Genomic DNA, 24,365 nt, shown 5'->3' with positions numbered 1-24,365 from the left:
CTCCTTTCAACACTCTGCCCTAAGAAAGTCTTCACAACATCCCTCTTCTATTGACCCTTCAACAATGATTTTACCAGCATTGCACTGAGAACTAGCTTGTGTAATGAGCACAGCAGATGCCAGTTTCACCAGATTATTGCTGATTGCTGTTAGCTAGTCTGAAGGAGCTGAGTTGTGCGAGTAGCAAGGTGGGCTGCTCCATGAAGCAGAAGCTTGGAGGGTTGTGGTTGTACCTTAGTCCAAATTGTACTAAATAAATCCCTTTCCTCTAAATTCTACATACAGTTATGACAATGTGGATTTATTTTTTTTAGTGTATTGCAGATTTGTTAAAAATATAAAAATGAGTCACATTGTCCCATTTGGAAACAGGATGGCGGCAGTATTATATTTGGTAAGGATGCTTTTCTTCAGCATGGACACAAAAACTGGACAGAGTTGATAGATGATAATCCTGGGATAAAACCTTGGATTGCTACAGATAGCAAAAGAAAAATCCTAAACATACATCTCGTTTAAATGAATAGTTTTCTTCAAAGCAGTTTGTTTGAACGGTCCAAACATAATGCATTTGAGAACGACTGGAAATGTGACACTTACAGATAAGCTACTTTGCAAAGAAACATGGGGGACATTTCTTTTCTCAAGAAAGCTGAAGCCATAACCACTAGTGGAATTAAAATGAAAAAGCAAGCCACACGTTTCAGAATTTTATTTTTAAAAACATTTGAACACCTAGTATAATTTATGTTCCACGATGTGCACTATTTTGTGTTGGCCTGCTACATAAAAACCCAGAAAACAGAAGGTTGTAGTTGCAAGATGACAAAATATGAAAAAGTTCAAGGTGTATTAACATTTTTGCTGCTACTGTATTTGAAGTCCCACCGCAAGAAGAATCGTTTAGTCACCAAAGGCTATGAATGCATTCTTGTAGGAGCAGGTACGTCGTTTTGTTTGGGAGTTCAGACTGCTTTCCCTCGTAGTTATCATGATGGTTAAGTTGACTGTAAGCAGATCCAATTCCGTATTGTTCTGTCTTGATGCGCTGCTATCGCTGCGCACGCATGCGCGCTGCTGCACGGCCGTGACTAGACATTCGGTCATAGGAGCTGTGGAGGGGGGCGCTCGAGCCACGTCGGTAAAACAAATCAACGCTTGAAGGCGGATTACAAAGAGGCTGAGGAGACTAATTGCGACAACGGCAGCTTCTTCTTTTCTTTCCCACAAATATCAGGTCGGGAGCGCAGAGATTCGGCCCAGGCTGCCTGTCCTGTTGATGCCGGTAGGTCAGTCAGCACAAGCACAGTCCGCCATTCCCCCTTTTTTTATGTATAACTAGACACCCTTCCAAGGGCTGATTGAGGAAATTCTCAGCAGCAGGGGCTCGTGTGCATAATTTACTGTATTTCCCCGTGCTCGGATCAAGTTCAGCGCTAGAGCCGGCAGTTGTAATTGCATATGCAGGCATCGGGCGGTTTGGTGCAGCGCAGCAGGAGAAAATCTAGATCTGACATTCGTTTGGAAAATTTCTCTCTTTTCTGCAATTGACCCTATTCTAAATATTATATTATTAAACAGAGATGCGCTGCTGGTTTTGACAATTCAGCTCCAGTGCCACTGCATCTATAAGAAATATCAAATAGGCCTAATGACTTTTGCATATTAAATGGCCACTTTTGCAAAGGTTTTCTCCCTATTTTTGCTCCCTTTCTCCCAGGAGATCCAGGGCGATGTCAACACCTGATCCTCCCATGGGGGGTACCCCCCGTCCAGGTCCATCACCCGGTCCTGGCCCCTCCCCCAATGCTATGCTGGGCCCCAGCCCAGGTCCTTCCCCTGGCTCCTCTCACAGCATGATGGGGCCCAGCCCTGGTCCTCCTTCCTCTGGACACTCCCAGCCAGTACCCTCTGGATATGGCCCTGAAAATATGCACTCTTTGCACAAAGTAAGGACAAAATACACCCAGGGGTTCCCATTCTACCCTTCATCACTTCTAACAATTTAGCACTGAAGATGTCAGATACACTGTTATTTCAAGAACAATTGTTTGGAAGCAGGATTATTTTAAAAAACATACAAAATGTGTATTTTTGCATGAATAATAGTTGTATTGTCATACAACTATTATAATAAGTAATAATACAACTGTGCAAACAACAGAAATGTGTAGATACATACATGAATGTTATTTAAAATGAAACATCGCAAATACCAGTTGGAATGTCAAAATGGATAGAGTTTGTTGGGAGCATCTGCTGGACAGAAGGATCTATTATTACGATCCTTTGTGCACCCAGGATGCCGCAGTCTGCCACTCAACAAGCTCTCCGGTTCAGCAACAGTTTCATGGATAGAGCGGGAGACATTGTCTAACAGTGATGCTATCTTAACCAGAATCCTTCTGCCCTCTTGACCTGCACCGGATCAATGGGGCATCCTGGCACAGATCTGGCCTTCCTGATGAGCAGCTTCACTAAGAGACAACATTATAGAAGATGTACAAGTCTTTCCTGCACCTGTGTCATCTAAAATAGTTTCATCTTATTACCTCCTTTACCAGGCCAGCTGTCTGAAATTGCCTTTTTTAAAGTGTTTGTCAGATGTTTTTTTATTGACTACAAGTAATGTTTATCTGCCTGTACATTACTTTTCTTTCTTTGTGTCGTTCTTCATCTGTCCTGAAAAACAGGACAGAAATTAGTTTTGTGTTTTATTTTTGAGAAGCCATTGTGCAGTAACCTCTCCAAGCCTGTCTCTACCAGCTTTGTGTGTCAAGGGACAAAAATTTTGCTTATTCTTTTTGCAAGTTTAGTCTGAATGCAGAGGAACACCAAGGCTGACCACAGATTCCCAATGAAGTATTTACTTTGAGTAAGCAATTCTAGCACATCACTATGCTTATATGTAAAACATACAGTTTTAGCTCTGGCTTTAAGATCACTGTCTTTTTGAAAAGATGAACATCCCCCAATTTCTTGCAAGTTTTTTTCTAGTGTCACCCTCTATGTAGCTCCATCCATCTTCCCACTGAATTTGATCAGAATCTTCCACAAAGCTTAATGCTTCCACCACCATTTCAGATCATACTTATTGTAAATCTACGTTGCTTACTGTTCTGTTTTGATTTCTCCACACAGCCCATGGAAGGCATGCATGAGAAGAGCTTGTGTGATGACAGTCGCTTCAGTCAGATGAAGGGACTTTCGATGAGACAGGGCGGGCACAGTGGCATGGGCCCTCCACCCAGCCCTCTGGACCAACATTCACAAGGTAAATTAACAACAAGCTGTCTGAAGCAACGTCTTTCCATCTGGGGTTGAGTAAGAAGACAAGTGATGCGCAGCTTATTGCTTGTTACAACATGTGTGAGGCATTGTCTCAAACTGTTTTTTTTTATATATGTCTGCCACAAAATAGAAATGATCATGATTTCACAATTCAGTCTAGCTAAAACAATAAGAGCATGTTTAATCACATCGTTGCTATGTAGTAATTCCTCCTATCATGAAGACATCCAGGTTTACTACTAGACAGCTGGTCTTGGGTTTAACTCAGGGAGTCTGTCTGAGAAAGCTTTTGAAATAACAGTTGGGCAGGATTTAATGAGGGTTGGATAATGATTCACTGCTTTGGTTGGGAAATTGTTTTGACATTTAGAAATATGTACATCACTGATGTACTAGAATTCCAGCAAGAAAACTAGGACCAACCCAGTCAGCAGTTGGTTTGAAGATTTGTGAAAAACATAGTTTGAGTTTTTGACCTACTTGTTTTATCAAACTCAGTGAGTAATCTGTTTCTTTTTGCCTTTCTATTTGGGCCTTCCAGGCTACCACTCTCCACTTGGTGGCTCTGACCACTCTAGCCCTGTCGCTTCAAATGGCCCCCCATCCGGTCCTCTTATGCCATCAACCTCCTCCTCATCATCTTCTGCAGGTTCTGGATCTGCTTCAGCCTCTCTTGATGGCCCCAATGTAGATCAACATTCTTTGGGGCCTAATAACCGGTCCGGACCGCCGGGGAATTCTGGACCAGGCCCCAGCCCTGGGCCTAGCCTGGGCTCCAGTGTTCCCAGCCTCGGTTCTGGCCTTGATGGTAGTGGCCCTGGAGGTCCTGGTGGGCCGACTCCCTTTAACCAAAACCAGCTTCACCAACTCAGAGCCCAGATCATGGCGTATAAGATGCTCGCCCGAGGACAGCCCCTGCCAGATCATCTCCAAATGGCTGTTCAAGGAAAGAGGCCGATGCCAGGGATGCAGCAGCAGCAGCCCATGTCCAGTCTGGTTTCTGGAGCTACTGCAGGACCAGGAGGTGGTCCAACAGGACCCGGATCAGGGCCTGCACCTATGGGCTCAAGCTATAGCCGGCCTCATGGTGAGTCTGCTTGTACAGAGTACTCTTGACTGATTTTCTTTTGTGGCAAGATTTGTGTATCTTTCTGAATCTCTGGAAAAGGAGAGAAAAACTACCATGCTTTTGCACATCTTTTCTCCTAATTCAAAATAATTCTGTGAAAATGCAGTTACTGGACCAGAGATGGTCTGTGTTTTTCCATAACACAGGCATGATGGGTCCCAACATGCCTCCCCCTGGTCCTTCAGGGACCCCAGTTGGCATGCAAGGACCGAATCCCAACGGACCCTCCAAGTCATGGCCTGAAGGTTAGCAGTTGTTCTGTCAGGCAACAAAATGCACCAACTTTCTTAGCTGTTTGGAGTCCTGTTACTGAATGTTTATCTTATTTATAATACTGGCAGGAAAATATTAGACTTCCCCCAACCGTCCTCCTCATTGTAGTCATTGTTTATAAACGGTATAAAATACTGAAGTTGTCTTTAACAGTAATTCCTCTGACAGTTTTCCTTTCCACTTTATCTCTTTATTCATAGCATTTTCTTCATCTGCTGAATATTGACCTATAAATCGCTCCAAAGGGTTCTAAATTAAGAAATAAACCAGTGCAAACAGTAAACTCGGTAAACAGTAAAAATTAGATATTTTAAACATGAAATGTCAAATTTAACGTAGTATGAAATACAAAGTGTTTTTGCTATACTTCCTATGCGCTCAGCAGTGTTAAGAATTAATTTTTTTTATGTTTGCTGTTATTAAAGAAGCGGGGCTTTAAGTTTTCCTTCCTTTGCTCATTTCTCTTTCCTTCAGGCCCCATGGTGAATGCAGCGGCCCCCTCCAACGCACCCCAAAAATTGATCCCCCCTCAGCCCACAGGCAGGCCTTCTCCTGCTCCCCCATCCGTTCCCCCGGCTGCTTCCCCTGTAATGCCCCCACAGACCCAGTCCCCTGGTCAGCCTGCCCAGCCTCCTCCCATGATGCCTTACCACGCCAAGCAGAACCGCATTACCCCCATCCAGAAACCCTGCGGTCTCGACCCTGTGGAGATTCTGCAAGAGAGGGAGTACAGGTACATCAGGCTCCATTAAGGATCCTTCTTCTATTATCACAAGTACTTTTTTATCTCATGGACAGTATTCTTAAGCACTAATGTTAGCATTTTTACTTTTGATATGACTCATTGATAACTGATTTTATATTAATGCTGTTCAGCTTGCTTATTTTCTGGCAAAGCTTACAGAATTAGTTGTTATAACTTTATAACTTTTGCTATTGAGTTTGAGCTGCTTTCTGTGCAAATCTCTCATAAATAGACAAATCTGCTTGTCTGAGCAAAGCAGATTTTTATTATAAATATCACTGTAAGCAATGAGATACTCTCAGATTGTTAAGGTGAACCCAGTTTCAATAGATCTACAAAATGTTGTGCATGGCCTATCATATGGTTGTGTTAGTTATGTACAAAAATAGAGCATTATTTATAATAACACAAAGTACACCAACAACAGGCATCAGGAGTTGAGTTTAATTTGTGACTTTGATGATAACACCTGGGATCGAATCTGAACATCCTTAATGAACACAATGATGAATATCAAAGAAACTGACAGTGTGTCATTTCCTTTTTCAGGTTGCAGGCTCGTATTGCTCATCGCATTGCTGAATTGGAGAACCTGCCTGGTTCTTTGGCCGGTGATCTACGTACCAAAGCTACAATAGAGCTCAAAGCTCTTCGTTTGCTGAACTTCCAGAGACAGGTGGGAACTAAAACATCTTCACCTTCAGGTGTAAAGATGACATCAGTTCCCTTCACTGTGGATCACAGCTGTGTGCTTTTGTTTTCTGTGTCTGAGGTGAGTTTATGCTTAAGTGTTCATTGCTGTCCGTAGCTGCGTCAAGAAGTAGTGGTGTGCATGCGACGTGACACAGCTCTCGAGACTGCTCTGGATGCCAAAGCCTACAAGAGGAGCAAGCGCCAGTCTCTGCGGGAGGCCCGCATCACAGAGAAACTGGAGAAACAGCAAAAGATTGAGCAAGAGCGCAAACGCAGACAAAAACATCAGGTAAAAGAGAAACAGAAAGCCACATGTAAAATTATTCTAATAGCTCCTTTAATGTTTTGGGATTTTGTTTGTCTACGCCAGGAGTACCTCAACAGCATTCTCCAGCATGCCAAAGACTTCAAGGAGTATCACCGCTCAGTCACGGGAAAGATTCAGAAGCTGACCAAAGCCGTGTCCACCTACCACGCCAACACTGAGCGTGAGCAGAAGAAGGAGAATGAGCGCATTGAGAAAGAACGGATGAGGAGGCTTATGGTAAGAAGTGACATCACTACACTATACAGACGTACAAATGACCAAAGGCAGGGGTGTCAAACTCATTTCTATTTTGAGCCACATTATGATTAGTTGTGGCAAAATATAAAGTGTTAAAATATTAATAAGTAGGTGTCTTTGTGTACGAGTTTTTTTTAAAGTTAAATAACATTAAACTTTTTTTCACATTAATGTAAATTGGCAGAATACAGATAAAAACTGCTTTAATGTGACGGATAAAATTTTTAGACAAACTAATTCATAGTCTCCAGCTCCACTCTTATTTGGAACCCAGAAATGTGAGCGTATAACCCCAGTATTGGCTTCTCTGCATTGGCTGCCAGTTTTCTTATCGGATTGATTTTAAAATGATTTTATTTGTTTTTAAAGTTATACATAACTTGGCCGCGGATAATCACCAGGATGTTCTTTACGACCATTCCATTTCCAGAACACTTTGATCAAATAATAAACTGCTCCTACATATTCCCAGAACCAGACTTAAAAGCAGAGGAGACTGGGCATTTGCTGTCACTGTCATTTGTGGAACAACTTATCCTTCATAGTCTGGAACATTTCAAATCGCTCCTGGAAACTCAGTTTTATTCTTTGGCATTTGCATAATGCCTGACATTTTAATTTACCAATCCGATCTGATTAATTTATTCTGTTTTATTCCCATATCTTTTATTCCAATGTGTTTATTTTACTGGTGGTTTTATGATTACTGTGCAGCAGTTTTGTACACTTAATAGCTGTTTTAATGTGCTTTTTAAATAAAATTGACATTGGCAATTGTTTTCTTGAAAGCTCTATCTATATATGTCTCTTTAGAGTGTAGAGGGCTACGTAAAAAGTTATGATGGGCTGGATTTAGACCCCTTTTTTATGTCATCTATACCTAGTCTCAGTGCAATGATGCAATAAAGTTAGAAAGAAAAATGCACATTAACTCAGTTATTGCTGAAAGCTACATTGGTGAGCTGTTCTTCTGAACTGATACTGGAATGAACGACTGTTGAACATCTAAGGAAAAAGTTATTCTCGTGTTTTCTCAACACTGTCATGAATTCAGTAGAACTTTACGTCAAGACGCTGTCCCTCAAAACAGCTCTGTGTATGAGCTGTATACAAACCCTCCCATTTCCACTTGTTTTGTTTTCTCAGGCTGAAGATGAAGAGGGCTACCGTAAACTGATTGACCAGAAGAAGGATAAGCGCCTGGCCTATTTGCTGCAGCAAACTGACGAGTATGTCGCTAACCTCACTGAGCTGGTAAGAGCCCACAAAGCTGCACAGGCCCTCAAGGAGAAGAAGAAGAAGGAAAAGAAAAAGAAGAAGGTAAAAAGATGGAAAGTTTGATCTTCTACTGTATGAAGCTGCTGCTGAGTATTTGGAACGTTGTATGTCATTGCATGTCATGATTTCATGATTTATTTTGTTTGCTTGTGCTGCAGTTAGAGAGCGCAGAGGGTCAAACTCCTGCTCTTGGGCCGGACGGAGAGGTGAGGCGAAGGGAGACACAGACTTCTCCAACATAAACACTGCAGGCATAAAAATAAATCAATGCATCTTTTCAATAATAATAATAATAATAATAAATGAGAGTGTATTACTGTACAATTATGTTACTCTTTATACTGACATTTAAAAAAAACTCGCCTGTGAAAGAAAAATCTGATCTAGCGTACGTTCTCTTGCAGCCCCTGGATGAAACGAGCCAGATGAGCGACCTGCCTGTAAAGGTCATCCATGTGGACAGCGGGAATATCTTGACGGGTGTGGATGCTCCGAAGGCTGGACAGTTGGAAACATGGCTGGAGATGAACCCTGGGTGAGAAAAAATACATGGAGAAAGATCATTTAGTCACGACCAAATCTAAACCAGGAGCTAATGCAGCGTAGGACATGCTGCATGTGCAAAAGATGCAATCTGCTCACTAACTTTTCTCATTTTTATAATACATTTTCTGCATTATCATAATAGCTGTCTGCTTTTATTTGTATTTTATTTAAGTTTCATTATAAATAAAATCCCAAAGGAATATGATTTCACGTTACCTAATATGATAACTTTATACAATTTAACTCAAATCTTGTTTGTTTAGTGAGCTTTTGTGTTTTCTGATAATGTAAAAAACCTTTTCAGTTGATTTAATTTTGCCAATTGTCTGCGTGTGTTTAGTTATGAAGTCGCTCCCCGCTCAGACAGTGAAGACAGTGAGGAGGAGGAAGAAGAAGAGGTGGGTTGCTTCTCTATACTTGTTATGATAATGTAGCTGTAGTTACTGTACATCATCACTGCTCCAATGAGAGGCAAAGTAACTTCTAGCTGAAAAATTGTGTGGTAGGAAGAAGAAGAGGAGCCTCAACCTTCATCAGCTCCAGTGGAAGAAAAGAAGAAGATTACGGACCCAGACAGCGAAGACGTGTCAGAAGTGGATGTCCGACATATTATTGAGTGAGTTTATTTGCTTTGATTGTGTGTTAGATAGGTTTTCAGTTGATATTTTTAAAGCAAAGCTAACTATGTGTTATGTACAGAAATGCTAAACAGGATGTGGACGACGAGTACAGTGGTGCAGCGTTCGCTCGAGGACTCCAGTCGTATTATTCTGTGGCCCATGCCGTCACAGAGAAGGTGGAGAAACAGTCTACTTTACTGATAAATGGACAGCTTAAACAATATCAGGTAAACACTAATACCTAGAAATGCAGGTTTCAGTGAATGCTATGCTGAATCTAGTTATTTAATGGGATGCTAAGACATTTCACACAGCGAAGTGGATCTGAGTTACCAGTTGTGGTTCTAGTTCCTGTGCTGGATTTTAAATTATTTTGGCTCTGATTGTTACTTACCTGTGTGGAGACAACAGAGGTAAATATTTCTCTTACTGTCTAGCAATAAATATAAGAGATGTTCTGATCAGAATTTCTTTGCTGAAAAAATGTAGTTTAATGTTAAGTGTATTATCAAAATTCCCACTCCATTATTTTATTAAAGTAATTACCAGTGTAGGCTTAAAAACTCAGTGGCTTATATGTGCAGGAAAGTAACACATTACACTTCTTTGGTACCAAAGACCTTCCAGGCGCTGCCATACGTCATTTTCTGCTCAGTGACAGATATTAGTTTTGCAGAATATCTCCATGTTTCCAAAGATATACCTAACTCACACACATATCTAGAGCTTTTAATAAAATATCACTCCTGATGTCTTTTTTCTGAAAAACCTATTATAAAAAACTTAGCTGTTTGAACTTTGTAAAATTCATTGAGTTCATTCAGCTGCATTTACACATAAGAGGTATTACTATATTTGTCTTTCAGATTAAAGGTCTGGAATGGTTAGTTTCTCTTTACAATAATAATCTGAATGGGATCCTGGCTGATGAGATGGGTTTGGGAAAAACCATCCAGACGATTGCTCTTATCACCTACCTCATGGAGCACAAGCGGCTCAACGGACCCTACCTCATCATTGTCCCCCTCTCGTGAGTGAATCCGCCTTTGCAAGATAAGACGTTTACATAAACTGCAGTTTAACGAAAACATTATATTTCTAAAATAAATCCGAGGTGAATCTGTTTGGCAGAACTTTGTCCAACTGGGTGTATGAGTTTGACAAGTGGGCACCATCGGTCGTTAAAGTGTCCTACAAAGTGAGTTTTTACTTGCATCTACATTCAGCAGGCATGTAACCTTTTGCACAAATTTGTAGAGATTATGTGTGTGTTGTAGGGGTCTCCTGCTGCTAGAAGAGCCTTCGTCCCCCAGCTGCGAAGCGGCAAGTTTAATGTTTTACTCACCACTTACGAGTACATCATCAAGGACAAACAAGTACTGGCCAAGGTAAGAGACATTGGAAAGACAAACACAGACACAAGGATGTGCACAAAGGAGCACAAGCAGACATAATGCAACTCCCACCATTTACATGTGCCTTCGATAAGAGAGCTGTTTATGCTCAATTGAATAAACCTTTGACTTCCCAAACCCATTGAAAGGTGCTGAGTCCAATCTGACCTCCCGCTCTGCTGCGTCTCAGTTCTCTCTCCTAGGTTCTGCCGCACACTGACACAGCCTGTCCCCACTGTCTTCTGTGACCATCATGCTGCCATGCACTCATGTTGTCTTACAGGGTTCCAGAATGGCTGACAGGTGGGTCAGGCCAGAGTTCTGGTTCAGGACTCAGGCAGCTCAAATCATGAGGACGAAGTGGACAGGAAGTCGTCCGTTAAAGCACTTTCTGTTTTCAGATGATTTGGATCAGTATAATAATCAAGAAAACAATCTTAAAAAAGGTGTAGCACTGGTGAAACATGTTCTCGCTCTCCTGGCCCCCAGATTCGATGGAAGTACATGATTGTGGATGAAGGCCACCGCATGAAGAACCACCACTGTAAGCTGACCCAGGTTCTAAACACCCACTACCTCGCTCCAAGGCGAGTGTTGCTGACCGGGACGCCATTGCAGAACAAACTACCTGAACTGTGGGCGCTCCTCAACTTCCTGCTGCCCACCATTTTCAAGAGCTGCAGCACATTCGAGCAGTGGTTCAACGCCCCGTTTGCAATGACTGGAGAGAAGGTGTGCACTTCATGTAGAAGTATTCTAAATTAGACAGATATTTGCAGAGATTTATTAGAGTTTATATTTTTGATCAAATCCTCTCCTTTTTAAGGTGGATCTTAATGAAGAGGAGACAATCTTGATTATTCGTCGCCTGCACAAAGTGCTGCGCCCCTTCCTGTTGCGAAGGTTAAAGAAAGAAGTGGAGGCTCAGCTTCCAGAAAAGGCAAGGGCTTCTTCCCTCAGCACGTACGAAACAGCGACTCCAGTTATATATGAGGAGACGTCCGTCTCACCACTGTAGCAATCTAGCCAATTACTACTTTTTCTGGTCAAGATGCATAAAATAGATGTCTTTTGTTGCAGCAAATTGATCTCACACTGACCAATTTTGAAATATCTAAGCTTTATTTGGAGGAGATTTATTTAGTGAGGTCAAGTAAATTCCATCAGTTTTACTGAACCGAACCGAAAGTCTAAAGCCACCTACTGATAAAATTCACAGAGTAAATCCCCAAACAATCAATGATCGTCTTGATCAAAACTCTTAATGCGCATCATTGTCTGAATGACAAGTCGTTTTTATTGCTTTTGGCTTTCATTTACCTGGAAAACACAAGAGGAATATATGGTGTGTACAACCTTTTCCTCCTCCCCTCAGGTGGAATATGTCATCAAGTGCGACATGTCGGCTCTTCAGAGGGTCCTGTACCGACACATGCAGGCCAAAGGGGTCCTGCTCACTGACGGATCCGAGAAAGACAAGAAGGTAAAGGCATAAAGCAATAAACATTAATAGTTTCAGTTACCTTTATGTCTTGTTATGGGGGTACAGATCATTTTTTTACTATGTTTTTGTGTTTCTAGGGACAGTTTGAATCTCTTTATGTCATGAGATGTAACGAAGATCACACAGTGTATGCATTAAATGTTGTTTATCTCTCTGTTTTGTCTCTAATGCAGGGTAAAGGAGGCACAAAAACTCTGATGAACACCATCATGCAGCTGAGGAAGATCTGTAATCATCCCTATATGTTCCAGCAAATTGAGGTAAAACTGAGATAAATTAATCCTGCATACCTGTCAGTCATATGACAAACATCAACTTAAATGATAAATGACAAGGTATATTTTGTTTGTGTTTTAAGGAATCTTTCTCTGAGCATTTAGGATTCTCTGGTGGAATAGTCCAAGGGTGAGAAAGTGTTTCTTATTATGCAAAGCACAAACGTTTTCCTTTGTAATTACATTGTCCTGTTTGTTAGTCCTGACCTTTATCGAGCTTCAGGAAAGTTTGAGGTGCTGGATCGCATCCTGCCAAAGCTGAGGGCCACAAACCACAAAGTGCTGCTCTTCTGCCAGATGACCACACTCATGACCATCATGGAGGATTACTTCGCCTACCGCAACTTCAAGTATCTGCGTCTGGACGGTAGGGCGTCTTTTCAGAAGACTTTACATGCATATTTAAAATATTAATGTTCCACCTTCAACAAAACTTTAAAAATCTCTCTGTCATAACAAAGTATTCATTGTGGGAAATGAAGCTGCAAATTTAAGGAGGGCTGTCTATGGAATCTGCCATTCACTTCTACTTGTTTGATTTGATGAGCTGAGAGGTCATTTTTAGGCAAAATCCCTTAAAATTTGTTCTGTGCTGCATCCTACAAGACATACTGCTTACTAGCTCTGCTAAGATTGTCATCAAATAGCAAAGTAATGCATAATTGCAAAGTGGAAAGAATTTTTATATTTTTGCAAGTAAAAATTTCGAAACTTTGTGGTGCATTTGTGTTCAACCTTTGAAGATTTGTATTCCTAAAAATAATTAAAAAGAACAAGTAGCATTTTACTTCCACCTCCGAGTGGAAGAAATCTGATCTAGAACATATTTGTAGAAGTTACAGGTATGCTTTTTATTAAAAGTAAAAAAAAATAAAAATCTGTTTGTGTAAATATTTGGAGATTGTTTAATTAAGGATCAGCATTAGTTTCTACCATAACAGACTATTCTTCCAGGGATCCACATCAACGTTACTTTAAATATCCTTTACAAACATTCCTAAAAAGACATAAAGTTATTTCTTAAGAGACAATGTTTAATTAAACATCAAATTTAAATCAATTGCCACAATAACTTACAAACATCACAGAAAGACATGAGAAAAAAAAAACCTTACTTGACTTGTGGATAAGTTCGGCTTATATATGAAAACTTGTTTTCTTTTGGAAGTTTGTAGGCGCAGCTTATATTCAGGTGCGCTCAACAGTCCAGAAACTACAGCATATTTCTCCTCTTCTCTACATATAAGGCACAACAAAGGCTGAAGACCGAGGAATGCTGCTGAAGACATTTAATGACCCGGGGTCAGAGTACTTTATTTTTCTGCTGAGCACAAGAGCTGGAGGTCTCGGCCTCAACCTGCAGTCTGCAGACACTGTGATTATTTTTGACTCTGATTGGAACCCACATCAGGTGTGTAAATCTCTAACCAATGATCAAACGTCAAAGGCAAAATCACATCATATTTTCATCACTTTTTTAGCACTTATTTTCCAATTTTTTTCGCAGGAAAGTGACAAATTAGGGAATATATGATGTTTCTCTGCAGGACTTACAGGCTCAAGACAGAGCCCATCGCATCGGCCAGCAGAACGAGGTGCGAGTGCTGCGCCTCTGCACCGTCAACAGCGTGGAAGAGAAAATTCTGGCAGCTGCCAAGTATAAATTGAATGTGGACCAGAAAGTCATCCAGGCCGGCATGTTCGATCAGAAATCCTCCAGCCACGAGCGGCGGGCCTTCCTGCAGGCCATCCTGGAGCACGAGGAGCAAGACGAGGTCTGGGGTCAAGAGCTTGTGAATGTGTGTGCCTGCACCGGCTCATTTACACCCTGAGCTCCTGTTGCTGCGCTTGCCAACGTGTGTCTGCTGCTTTCAGGAGGAGGACGAGGTGCCGGACGATGAGACCGTCAACCAAATGATCGCCAGGAGCGAAGAGGAGTTTGAGCAGTTCATGGTCAGTCTCTGAGTAAGAATCAGAACTTTGACACTGAGTCAGGAAATCTTTAACTAGGACAGTCTTTTCTCCGTACACCAGCGCATGGACCTGGACAGGCGTCGCGAGGAGGCTCGTAATCCTCGGCGAAAACCTCGTCTGATGGAAGAGGACGAGCTTCCCACCTGGATCATGAAGGACGATGCTGAAGTTGAGCGTCTGACCTGCGAAGAAGAGGAGGAAAAAATGTTTGGGCGAGGTTCCCGACAGCGCAAGGAGGTGGACTACAGCGATTCACTGACAGAGAAACAGTGGCTGAAGGTGGCTTTCTGAAAGACTCACAAAGTTTACAGAGAATATGTATGAGTCAATGCCTTTTTAGGGATGTTAAAACATATATGTTAAACCAGCAATATTTTTTTTTCTATTTAGGCAATTGAGGAAGGCACACTCGAAGAAATGGAGGAAGAAGTACGTCACAAAAAGACAACCCGAAAGAGGAAGAGGGACCGTGATCTGGATCTCCCAGGACCCTCGTCTTCCTCTGGGAGCCGGGGACGCGGCGACAGGGACGATGATGGGAAGAGACAACGGAAGAGGGGAAGACCGCCAGCTGAGAAACTCTCCCCCAACCCTCCGGGCTTCACAAAGAAAATGAGGAAAATAGTGGATGCTGTCATCAAATATAAAGACAGGTGAGAGAAATGAGCTCAACAGGGAGATTAGTTTTTTTCAACATTACTTCTTTTCTAGAATCTCCTCAATATCTTCTTAACATGTTCATTTTTGTAATTGTTGGCCTGCTTATGAGTAAAATTGTTGCAAAGTAAAAAATGTTTCCTTCTACATCAAAGCTGCATCTATTTCCTACAAAAGTCCAAATCGTCATCCAAACATATGGAAACATTAACTGAATTAGCTGTGTGAAATGATGTCATGCATAAAGAGTGGATGCTCCTCTGTAAATGTAACTGCTGTTTCTCTTAAATTTTCTTGTATTGCAAATAAGATTAATAGAGGACGAAGGCTGCTCTGTTTCATCCTGCTGGTATAATCTCCTGCAGCTCCAGCGGGCGTCAGCTCAGCGAGGTTTTCATCCAGCTGCCATCCCGAAAGGAGCTGCCCGAGTACTACGAGCTGATCCGCAAGCCAGTGGACTTCAGGAAGATCAAGGTAGGATGATCCTCCTAAGAATGAGAGAACGATAATTAATCCCTCAAACATGATTCACATGATGTGGCTTTCCTGTAGGAGAGGATTCGAAGCCACCGCTACCGCAGTCTGGGTGACCTGGAGAGAGACGTCATGCTGCTCTTCCAAAACGCTCAGACCTTCAACCTGGAGGGTTCCCTGGTGAGACTCCGGCACGCTTCTTTACATGTGACATCATTCATGCTGTGACGACGACGATGTTTTGTTTTCTCATAGATATACGAAGACTCCATCGTGCTGCAGTCAGTGTTCACCAGCTTGAGGCAGAAGATCGAGAAGGAAGAGGAGAGCGAGGGAGAGGAGAGCGATGAGGAGGAGGAAGAGCAGGAGGACGGATCGGAGTCAGAATGTGAGCACCTCTGTGCAAACAAAGCAAAAACTTTCACTTTGTTTTATTCTATTTACTATCTAAGTTTAATGTATTCAATTATTTATTGACATTGTTTGAATTCTAGTGCCATGCAAAAGTGTTTATACCCACTGAACTGTTTCAAACCCTGCACTTCTCTCACACTTTAGTGTATTAAAGTAGTGCATAATTGTGAAGTGGAGTTATTATAGTACATGGTTTTTATTGTTTTCCCAAATTAGAATCTGAGAAGTGTGTATTTATATTCGATGTTACTTTGATATCCGTAAATAAAACTTCACTAAATTCCTGAATCGAGTCCTGGGGATGTGAACACTTTTTTTAACCCGTGCTCTGTTTGAACGTTCTGCTCATTCCTTCATTTATTTCCACTCCAAACACCACTTCTGTGTTTTGTACACAGCTCGCTCAGTCAAAGTGAAAATCCGCCTGAGTCGAAAGGATAAAGGTGGAGATCGAGGAAAGGGGCGCAGCAGGCGAACAGGACGCACCCGCGCCAAACCGGTCGTCAGTGATGATGACTCCGAGGATGAACAGGAGGAGGTAATTAAGCCTGTGTGTGGCCATGCACTGCAGCGCAACAAGGGAAGTTAAAACACTTTCATAAAACTGAGAACTTAAAGGAAAAGGGAAGTTATGAAGAGACAAAAGATGAAGTGTAGATATGACTTTTAATTTGTAACTTTTCACATACAACATGCTCCTCTTTTAATGCGACAGTTAGTTTGGAGAATAAATCAGACTAAAATAACCTGCTTGTCCGTTTCCCAGGAGCACTCAGCCAGCGGCACTGATGAAGAGGCTTGAACTATACCAGGAGCTTAAAGAGAAGGAGGCACAAATGGATTTTCCAACAAGTCAAAAAACAAATAACCATATAAACAAGCCACAGTCAGCTCCATCCACCCTCAGTCAAACGACACCTGAAAGAAAGGGCAATAGATGAGTTTCAAGTTAAGTATTATTTCTGAGCTGAAAAAGCCTGAAAATAAATTAATCTGTTATCGCAGTTGCAGAATCTGATTATGAGAAATTAGGAAAAATACAACTTTTAATTTGAAAACATTTATTAGGGGAGAGTCTCGAGTTAAGAAATAATTGTTTTTAGGTCCCCAGAGTATAAATATAACATAAAACCGAGGTATTTTTCCGTCAGCGACTCTTGAAAAATGGAAACATTAAGAATAAGTAATCATAATGATGAAAATGGCTAGAAAAACATAAGTGCTCAGCTCAAATCTTCCCATATCTGCAATCAGAGTCTAGTGAAAAAGTTTAAAACAGTAGTGACCAACAAGGCTGGACGAGGACCGGTGTTTATGTTGCCAAGAGACGGACGTTAGAGGAGGGAATGAAAATTGGTCCCAACTCAGAGCTAGGAAAGGGTTAGGGTTAGAAAAAAATGCAACTGCAATAAGAGATATTATATATTAGATTATATTTAATATATAATATAATATATATACTTAATATAATGCTGATGTTTTGGACAGATTCCTCAAAGAGCTTCACAATCATCAAGCAGGATGACCATGTCTAAACGGGGGATTTTTGGCAAAATGTTTGAAGCTTAGAAGCTTCTGTTTTCCAGAAGGATGCAGCCGCCAGCCTGGTTCATTAGGTGACGCCCAGTGACTTGGGTTAAACGTAATTGTGAAAGCACACATGGTGCCAACTGCCCTCAGCAGTGTTATTGTAGAGGAAGCGATGTGCAACTGCTAAAATTTATCATAAGCTATAAAAAATACTGACATTATGTTTTTTTAAAATCCTTTTAAGGATATTGTGGCCTGGTATTATCTTTGTAATGTTAGCAGGATGTGATCTTAATTGTTTTGATGTTTTTTGTCTGTTTGTTTTATGCTTGTCATCCTTTACTTGTAGGTATTTCTGACCTTAGTTATAGGAATATTTAAATAAGGAGCATATTTAGTTCAAATTTTACAAGAATTGTGAAACACTAATTTATTTTACTTCTAATCTTTGTAATTGATATCATGTGATTGTGCACACTTCTAATGTTAATTCAACGATAGTTATTGAGTTTTTGCTGCTTTTCCACAAACATATTTTTTTCTTTATTGCTCTCTGCAGACTGAAATTATTGTTGTCTGTCTTTTATTTATTGAGGTTAATACAGCATTGTTATTCTGTGTTATGGAATGTTCCTAATTGATTTATGAAGCTTTTAAAGCAGAATTGAAAAGTCTGGTTACAATTTTGTTTACCCAGATCACAAAAGATTGTTGAAGTGTTAGATTTTTATTTCTCCTCAAGCCAATATTTAAGGTTCTCAGAATTTTCATTTTTTGAAGAATTTCTAAAAAAAATAAATACAAAAAAACAAACAAACAAACAAAAAAAAAAGACTTCTTCCACACTTCCATGAGGAATTAAACCTGTTGAGGATTGGAGTAAAATCAAGTCAACAACAATGAATGTAAATAGAAAACGAGTGCAGATAAAACGAGCGCATCTTAACAACCCAGCCTGGAGAACATAAACAAACCTGACCCTGGAATCAGTCTTCAGCCATGTGTTGTAGACGTGTTTGGCCCCTCCGGAGCCACCGGGATTAGCAGATCGTGTGTAAATCAGGTGTTTGTTGTCGTCTGAGCTGGAGAGCGAAGCTGCTGTGGGTGCGATGTGTTCAACAACCCACCAGGGTTTTTAGACTGAGGCTTAATGGAGCTGAGGTTACAGCATAAAAATCAACACAGCTGCTGCTTCACTGACACCTATTAATGGTAGACTTGAATCATTTTTAGTTTGTATGAGTACTGTAGCTTTAATTGTTTCTTCTTCAGTTGTTGCGTAGTGATTTTAGGATTTCAGAGCTGTTTGGGGGAAGGGTTTGCACTTTTTTTTTCTCATTTCAAGACAAAGGACCAGGGGGACAGTGGCTCCTCTCTGCTTGAGACTCCCTCATTTGAGGCTGTATGGTGTTGGATATACTGTGAAGACTATTTATAGAGTATAATGTCAGTGCACGTATGTACAGCTTGCAACTCATGTACTGTAACTTTTTCCTCATCCCCATAGGTAACCAGAGTGAACCAAAGCATCACTGTTTCCTCCACTGAGTTAACATGTGTCTGTGCTGTGCTGTATCGCTGTTGCTCATACTTATATAAAACAATAAACTGTTGACATTGTGCAATAGTGTGCTGTTGTTAAAATGCCCATTTTTGAGCTCAACTTTTAGTTTTAGGCACAGACAGCACTAAAGATGAGTCATAGCATGTAATGATCCTGTTTCTCCACAGGGAGGAGTTCTTACATAGACACAGAGCAGCTAAGTTCAACCCTCTGCGTCATGGTTTCTGCTTTTTTATATGTATATTTATTACTTCAGGGAGAGATGAACTATGCTTCCTTAGACAACCTTTTCTACTTCCATCTTTTCTTAGTCTCACTTCTCAGTCAAACTTCACAAAATAAATTCCGACAGTTCACTTTAATGAAGTGAAAGTCAATAGTTTTTATATTTGTGGATATACAGTAGGTCTACTGACTCAGAATGACGGTGGAGTCTTAACATTTTAATTACAACCAAAGACCTCTGTTTCCTGTTTTCTAGGAAATTATATTCCCAGCCTCTCCGCTTCACATTATTCTGAGGATGACTATTCTCCAAATGTTTTTTTCTTTCACTGGAACTACAAAGCGCAACACTTTGCAAAAGCATTGATGCCCTTTGACCCTTTGTGAACATTTCGTCAAGTTGAAACCAACTTTGATGTGTTTTATTAGGTTTTTGTTTGATACAACACAAGCTGCATAGATGTGAAGTGAAAGAATTGTTGTTTTTTTTTGTTTTTCTTTTACCATTTAAAATTTAGTCAATACTGTTTTAGAACCACAGTTTACTGCTGGTTTGCACTGACTTGTCAGTTTGATTGGAGCATGTGTGCACAGCTATTTGCCATCCTTGCAGGAGGTTCTCAATTAGTTTAAAGTAAAAACTTTGACAAGGCCCTCTACTTTGATCATTCCTAAACGTTTCAGCATTTGACCCACAAAACAGAAGTGAAAGAGATTCATAATCCCAAATATTGTTTTATTTTATTAGCTCCATCCATCTATCCATTAACCTGGTTCTCAGGAGAAAGGGATCACCACAGCATGATGCTGCCATTACCAGGATTCACAGTTGTCCAATGGAGTGTTGTATGTTAGTCAAAAAGTAACCAGACTAAAAAAAAATCTTCTTCATTGTAGGTTGAGTTCTTTACATGGTTTGTGGTACACAGCTTACACAATTTATGATCTTTTTTTTAAAATAATGTCTTTCTTCTTGCCATTCTTCTACAAAAGTTGAATTTGTGGAATAAATGCCTCACACGTGTCCTGAGACATTCAAAGCCTCGTTAGGCTTATTGTTTGGACAGTTATCCTGGTTCTTTAACAAATATTTGAGACTTTCACAACAGCTGAATTTATTCTGACATTAAATCACACAGAAGCAGACTCTGTTCACTAATCAGGAGACTTTTGAAGGCAATTGGTTGCCTCCTTTTCAGGGGTATCGGTAAAAAGTATTTTATCTTAGTTTATTCACCTTAATTCTTTCATTATTTGTTTTTTCATTTTATTATTTTTATTTATTGTCCTTCAACGAATCATTGGTCCTGTTTAGCTGCTTTACAAAAGGGATGCAAGTCCACACCATCATTTATTGGTCCGTGTATTTGCTCACATTTTTATCTCTATGTGACATTTACAACATTCAGCCCGCCTCTGTTAGAATTACTTTGTGAGAAAAACACCAATAACAAGAAGGATTTAACCTTTGGGACTTGCGAGAACAGTAAGCTGAGTTCCCCACGCCAGCTTCATTATTAGCTCTATACTTCCATATGTGATAAATGCAGGCTTTTCCTTAATACATTATCTTTTAAAGGAAGTTATTGCAGGGTAGAAGATATATTTTACAGTTTTATTACTTTTTTAGTGCATTATGATGTGCAAATCTTAAAGCAAACAGATATTTTAAAGCTAGCACCATGGAAGTACTGAGATGTGTGTCTGTGTGTGCTCATAGCTTTGATATGTTGTTACTCATGTACCATTACTGATAATGTTAGTATCGTTATCATCAAAACTATCCTGATGGCCTGGATGTTTTTAAATGTGTCTGTTCAGATTTTTTTTGAGCCGAGATGCGACGAGATTTCCAGATGACGGAGGACATACCGTACATAACACTCAGTCTTTACTCATTATCAAAACATGCGCTCAGATGAGCCGTTGACCAAAACTTGTTCCTGTTAGACTTCCACTTGAGCTTCCTTTTTTTATGTGGAGAATGTAAACAGTGTGGATTTACAAGCATCACATTCTATTAGCGAGGAACTAATCCATTTTTTTGTTATTGCATAGTGCAAACATTGTCACCGAAGTCTCCAAATTAATAGTTTGGGGCAAGAAGCTCTACTTCTGTCCCACAAAATTTACAAATGTACAATTTTATGTAGATGAGATGAATTAGTAGGAATATACAAAACCAAACTTCTGATGTTTATTATTATTTAAGAGATTTTCTGTGGGCCCCCCAAATTTAACCCTATTTAACCCTCAAACAGCATTGGACAGGATTTGTTCGCTATGCAGAAACACAAAAACTAGCAACAAAAATGCAGCCTTTCATCTAATGACTGATGAGACATCAACATCAAAACTGAAATCCAAATCCTAACACAATTTGAAGAAGTTTTGTTTTTCCATATTTTTTTGCTTTCCTGATGGGGTTTTTTTTAAGTAAGTTTTAGTAAATTTGTAAATGCAAATTGTAAGTTTGCATTTTGGTGGTAAATTTCTTCCAGTAAAAACCATCACACATACAAATCAAAGCAATATTTCAGCCTGATAAGAGCATATTTAGCTGTCTTAAGAGATCTTCGACCACTAAATCCTTCTCGTTTTTCTTAAAATAGCACATTTTACAGCATTTATTTCAGTAATTTCTTGAAAGGTGTCGGACGTCTGAGTAAAATGGGAGAAATGTGGAATACAAACAGAGGTTATCAGGCAGCTGATCAATGCTGTTGTTGGTCAAAGCACAGACAGAGACCACGTGTAGAAAGTGATAGCAGGGATATTCGATAGAGCTGAACAGATATTAGCCATGAATAGTGAACTTGACTGATCTTTAGAAAGACAACATTTTACTTCAGCTGCTGGCTGTTCCATACAACACAGTTGACATATTTTAAAAATAATTTTTTGAGTGACGATAACATTAGCTTCGTCTGCATAGGCATTTTTGTTTAGACTTACAGCACTGTAGCAAGTAGATGACTAGGTGTACCTAATAAAGTGGCCTATGGTTATTGTGTGTCTTACTTTAGCATCTAGTGATTCAACTTTAGGCGATCGTCTAGGTGTCTGTTATTCCATCTCGTGAGAAGGATATCTCTTAGTAAGAACTGAATAGATAATTAAACACCGTTTTTCAACTGTACAAAAATCACATAAGGAAATATGTATTATGGGAATTTTTGCAGAAGTGGTATTTGGTATAAAAAGCTTCCAAATTGATTTGTCTAATGCAGTCCTACACACCGACAATGTGAAGCTGCAGCATTGATGTTGTAGCTACATTGAGTCTGACTGTGCAGCGGGTGGAGCAAGGAATGCAACCCAGCAGCAATTCTGGCATTTATGCAAAACCTCAAGATGCTCATTCCTGGGCAACATCTTAATAAGGTCCAGTCACCACACACCTATGTCTTTTTTTTTTTTTCAGCGACTCATTTGGTGAATTATGAAAGGGGCCCCTCCCCAAGGTGCCTGTCAGATAAAGAAAAAAACTGATTTTGTTTTAACTTACAGTTCAGACCAAAAGTTTGGACACACCTTCTAACTGAATTCAATTAATAATGACAACAGTTCTCTTAGTGAGACCACAAAGGACTATGAGTCATGAAACATAGTTAAAATATTGAATCACAATGAGAAAAGCTGTGACAATAAACAGAATAATCAGTTTAAATGTCATTTTACCAAACTGAAATAGAAAAAAAACAGAGATCTGCTTTAATTTGTTGCATGAACTAGACTTAGCAGATGTAAAACATGATTAATTTGTGTGCAGTGTCAATGCTCTGACCAAAAAGCAAATAGAGCATTTGCAAAACAAAATATTCCCTTTTCTACAGATGCAAAATACATCTTAGAGCACGGCACAAAAAGAGGTGAAGGGAGATGTCTTAGCTTCAGATAATATCCTGTCTTTTTCTGGAAGTTTAATAATTTGGGAAAGCATGTGCAATATGTTACAGTCTATTTCTGCTCTTTATTCTAATATAACTCCAGAGAAACTCAGAGAAAGCCCATTAATTGGCCTTCCTCATCATGTTGTTAATAAACCATGATGAGGACATGCAGCTTGTCCTACAGCTTTTAGATTAAACCTGAATGAAAATGATAGAATTTACAGATTACATGATGCAGTTTTCCATAGATTAATGGCACAAATAAGTTTTGAATATGAAATGGGAAGAATTTTAACTAGAGTGGCATAATGATGCAATTGTAGGTACAGCACTTTAAACATTTAGGCCTGGTGTTGATTAAAAAATAAAATAATTCATTTTCAGTTAAATTTTTTTTTTAAAGATAATTGTGTTCATTAGCTTAGATATTCTGGCTTTTATTGACACTGATCCATGACTTCCTGTTTTTTGAGTCATAAATGTAACATTGACTATATTTTCTTAGGCATGTTTCAAAATAGAAAAGAACAAGAAAACAACATGAAACCCAGGTCTTTGTGAGTTTATCTTCATAAGTCAGGAAAAAGCAATAAAAAAATATCTATTCAGCTAAATGTGTTCATATCTACAGTCAGATCTGTGACAAACTAGGCTGGAAGAGGAGCCATATTTATTTTACCATCTTCCTGCTGTAAGGAGGATTGGAAATTAAATGGATCTATAAATCTCATTCCTAGAGAAATCTCCTGAATCTCCAAAACCATCACTAATACCAGTCCTTCACACTGTTTTTACACATCTATAAACATAATTTATGCTGTTATTATGCATCAATTTTTCGTAGTGCACTGATATCCTGTATTGTAAATAATTTGTTGTCTTTTTAATGCTCACGTCACGTCCACAATGTGTACATTTAAAACGTCATCCTATTCAGTTGTGCCTCTTTTGCATGTGAGAATATTTTCATTCTAACAACTGCACAGCATTTCTTATTTTAAAAGCTTGTACTGTACATTATAATTATTGTTAATCTTATTTTTTCTATATTTTTTTCAACGTTTTGACTGAACCAATATGTCTCATAATATATATATTGCACAACTGCACTAATACGGCACTAATTTAAGTATAAAGACACACACACATCCTGAAGACACTAAACAGATTTTAGAGGGGAAAACAAGCATGATGACAAGAGATGGTGATACAGCAACATTGTGGCTCCTCCCATTGTCCCATCACGCCTAAATTTTAACATCACACCACTGTTATAAGCTCCGCCCGCCTGTCAGCTACTTAAAACCTGCTGAGATGCGAC

At 39.8% G+C, this 24,365-nt stretch overlaps 1 protein-coding gene across 4 annotated transcripts; it reads left to right on the top strand.

The window, feature by feature from the left end:
- Positions 1 to 1,091: 1,091 nt before the first annotated feature.
- On the top strand, positions 1,092 to 18,984 carry LOC122829489 (transcription activator BRG1). Of its 4 annotated transcripts, none has more exons than XM_044114079.1 (34): positions 1,092 to 1,285; positions 1,721 to 1,949; positions 3,142 to 3,274; positions 3,833 to 4,378; positions 4,567 to 4,665; positions 5,168 to 5,426; positions 5,988 to 6,114; positions 6,247 to 6,420; positions 6,502 to 6,675; positions 7,843 to 8,016; positions 8,133 to 8,180; positions 8,379 to 8,509; positions 8,861 to 8,918; positions 9,027 to 9,136; positions 9,220 to 9,367; positions 10,007 to 10,170; positions 10,272 to 10,338; positions 10,418 to 10,528; positions 11,024 to 11,266; positions 11,361 to 11,474; positions 11,910 to 12,017; positions 12,212 to 12,298; positions 12,397 to 12,443; positions 12,514 to 12,680; positions 13,561 to 13,724; positions 13,861 to 14,088; positions 14,189 to 14,266; positions 14,348 to 14,566; positions 14,678 to 14,940; positions 15,310 to 15,418; positions 15,497 to 15,598; positions 15,674 to 15,806; positions 16,231 to 16,370; positions 16,599 to 18,984. In XM_044114079.1, exons 2-34 carry the CDS (start codon positions 1,734 to 1,736, stop codon positions 16,632 to 16,634), a joined length of 4,977 nt encoding a protein of 1,658 aa, XP_043970014.1. In that variant the 5' UTR covers positions 1,092 to 1,285; positions 1,721 to 1,733; the 3' UTR covers positions 16,635 to 18,984. The 4 variants fall into 4 exon arrangements, with proteins under 4 accessions (XP_043970014.1, XP_043970013.1, XP_043970015.1 ...); XM_044114078.1 differs by having other exon boundaries at positions 13,861 to 14,112; XM_044114080.1 differs by lacking the exons at positions 1,092 to 1,285; positions 1,721 to 1,949; positions 3,142 to 3,274 and having other exon boundaries at positions 3,964 to 4,378; positions 4,527 to 4,665; positions 13,861 to 14,112.
- Positions 18,985 to 24,365: the final 5,381 nt, after the last annotated feature.

Source organism: Gambusia affinis, linkage group LG04 (genome assembly GCF_019740435.1).
Source record: "Gambusia affinis linkage group LG04, SWU_Gaff_1.0, whole genome shotgun sequence".
Taxonomy (NCBI): domain Eukaryota; kingdom Metazoa; phylum Chordata; class Actinopteri; order Cyprinodontiformes; family Poeciliidae; genus Gambusia; species Gambusia affinis.
The sequence above is the reverse complement of the archived record's forward strand: the minus strand, read 5'-3'. Positions and strand labels throughout refer to the sequence as shown.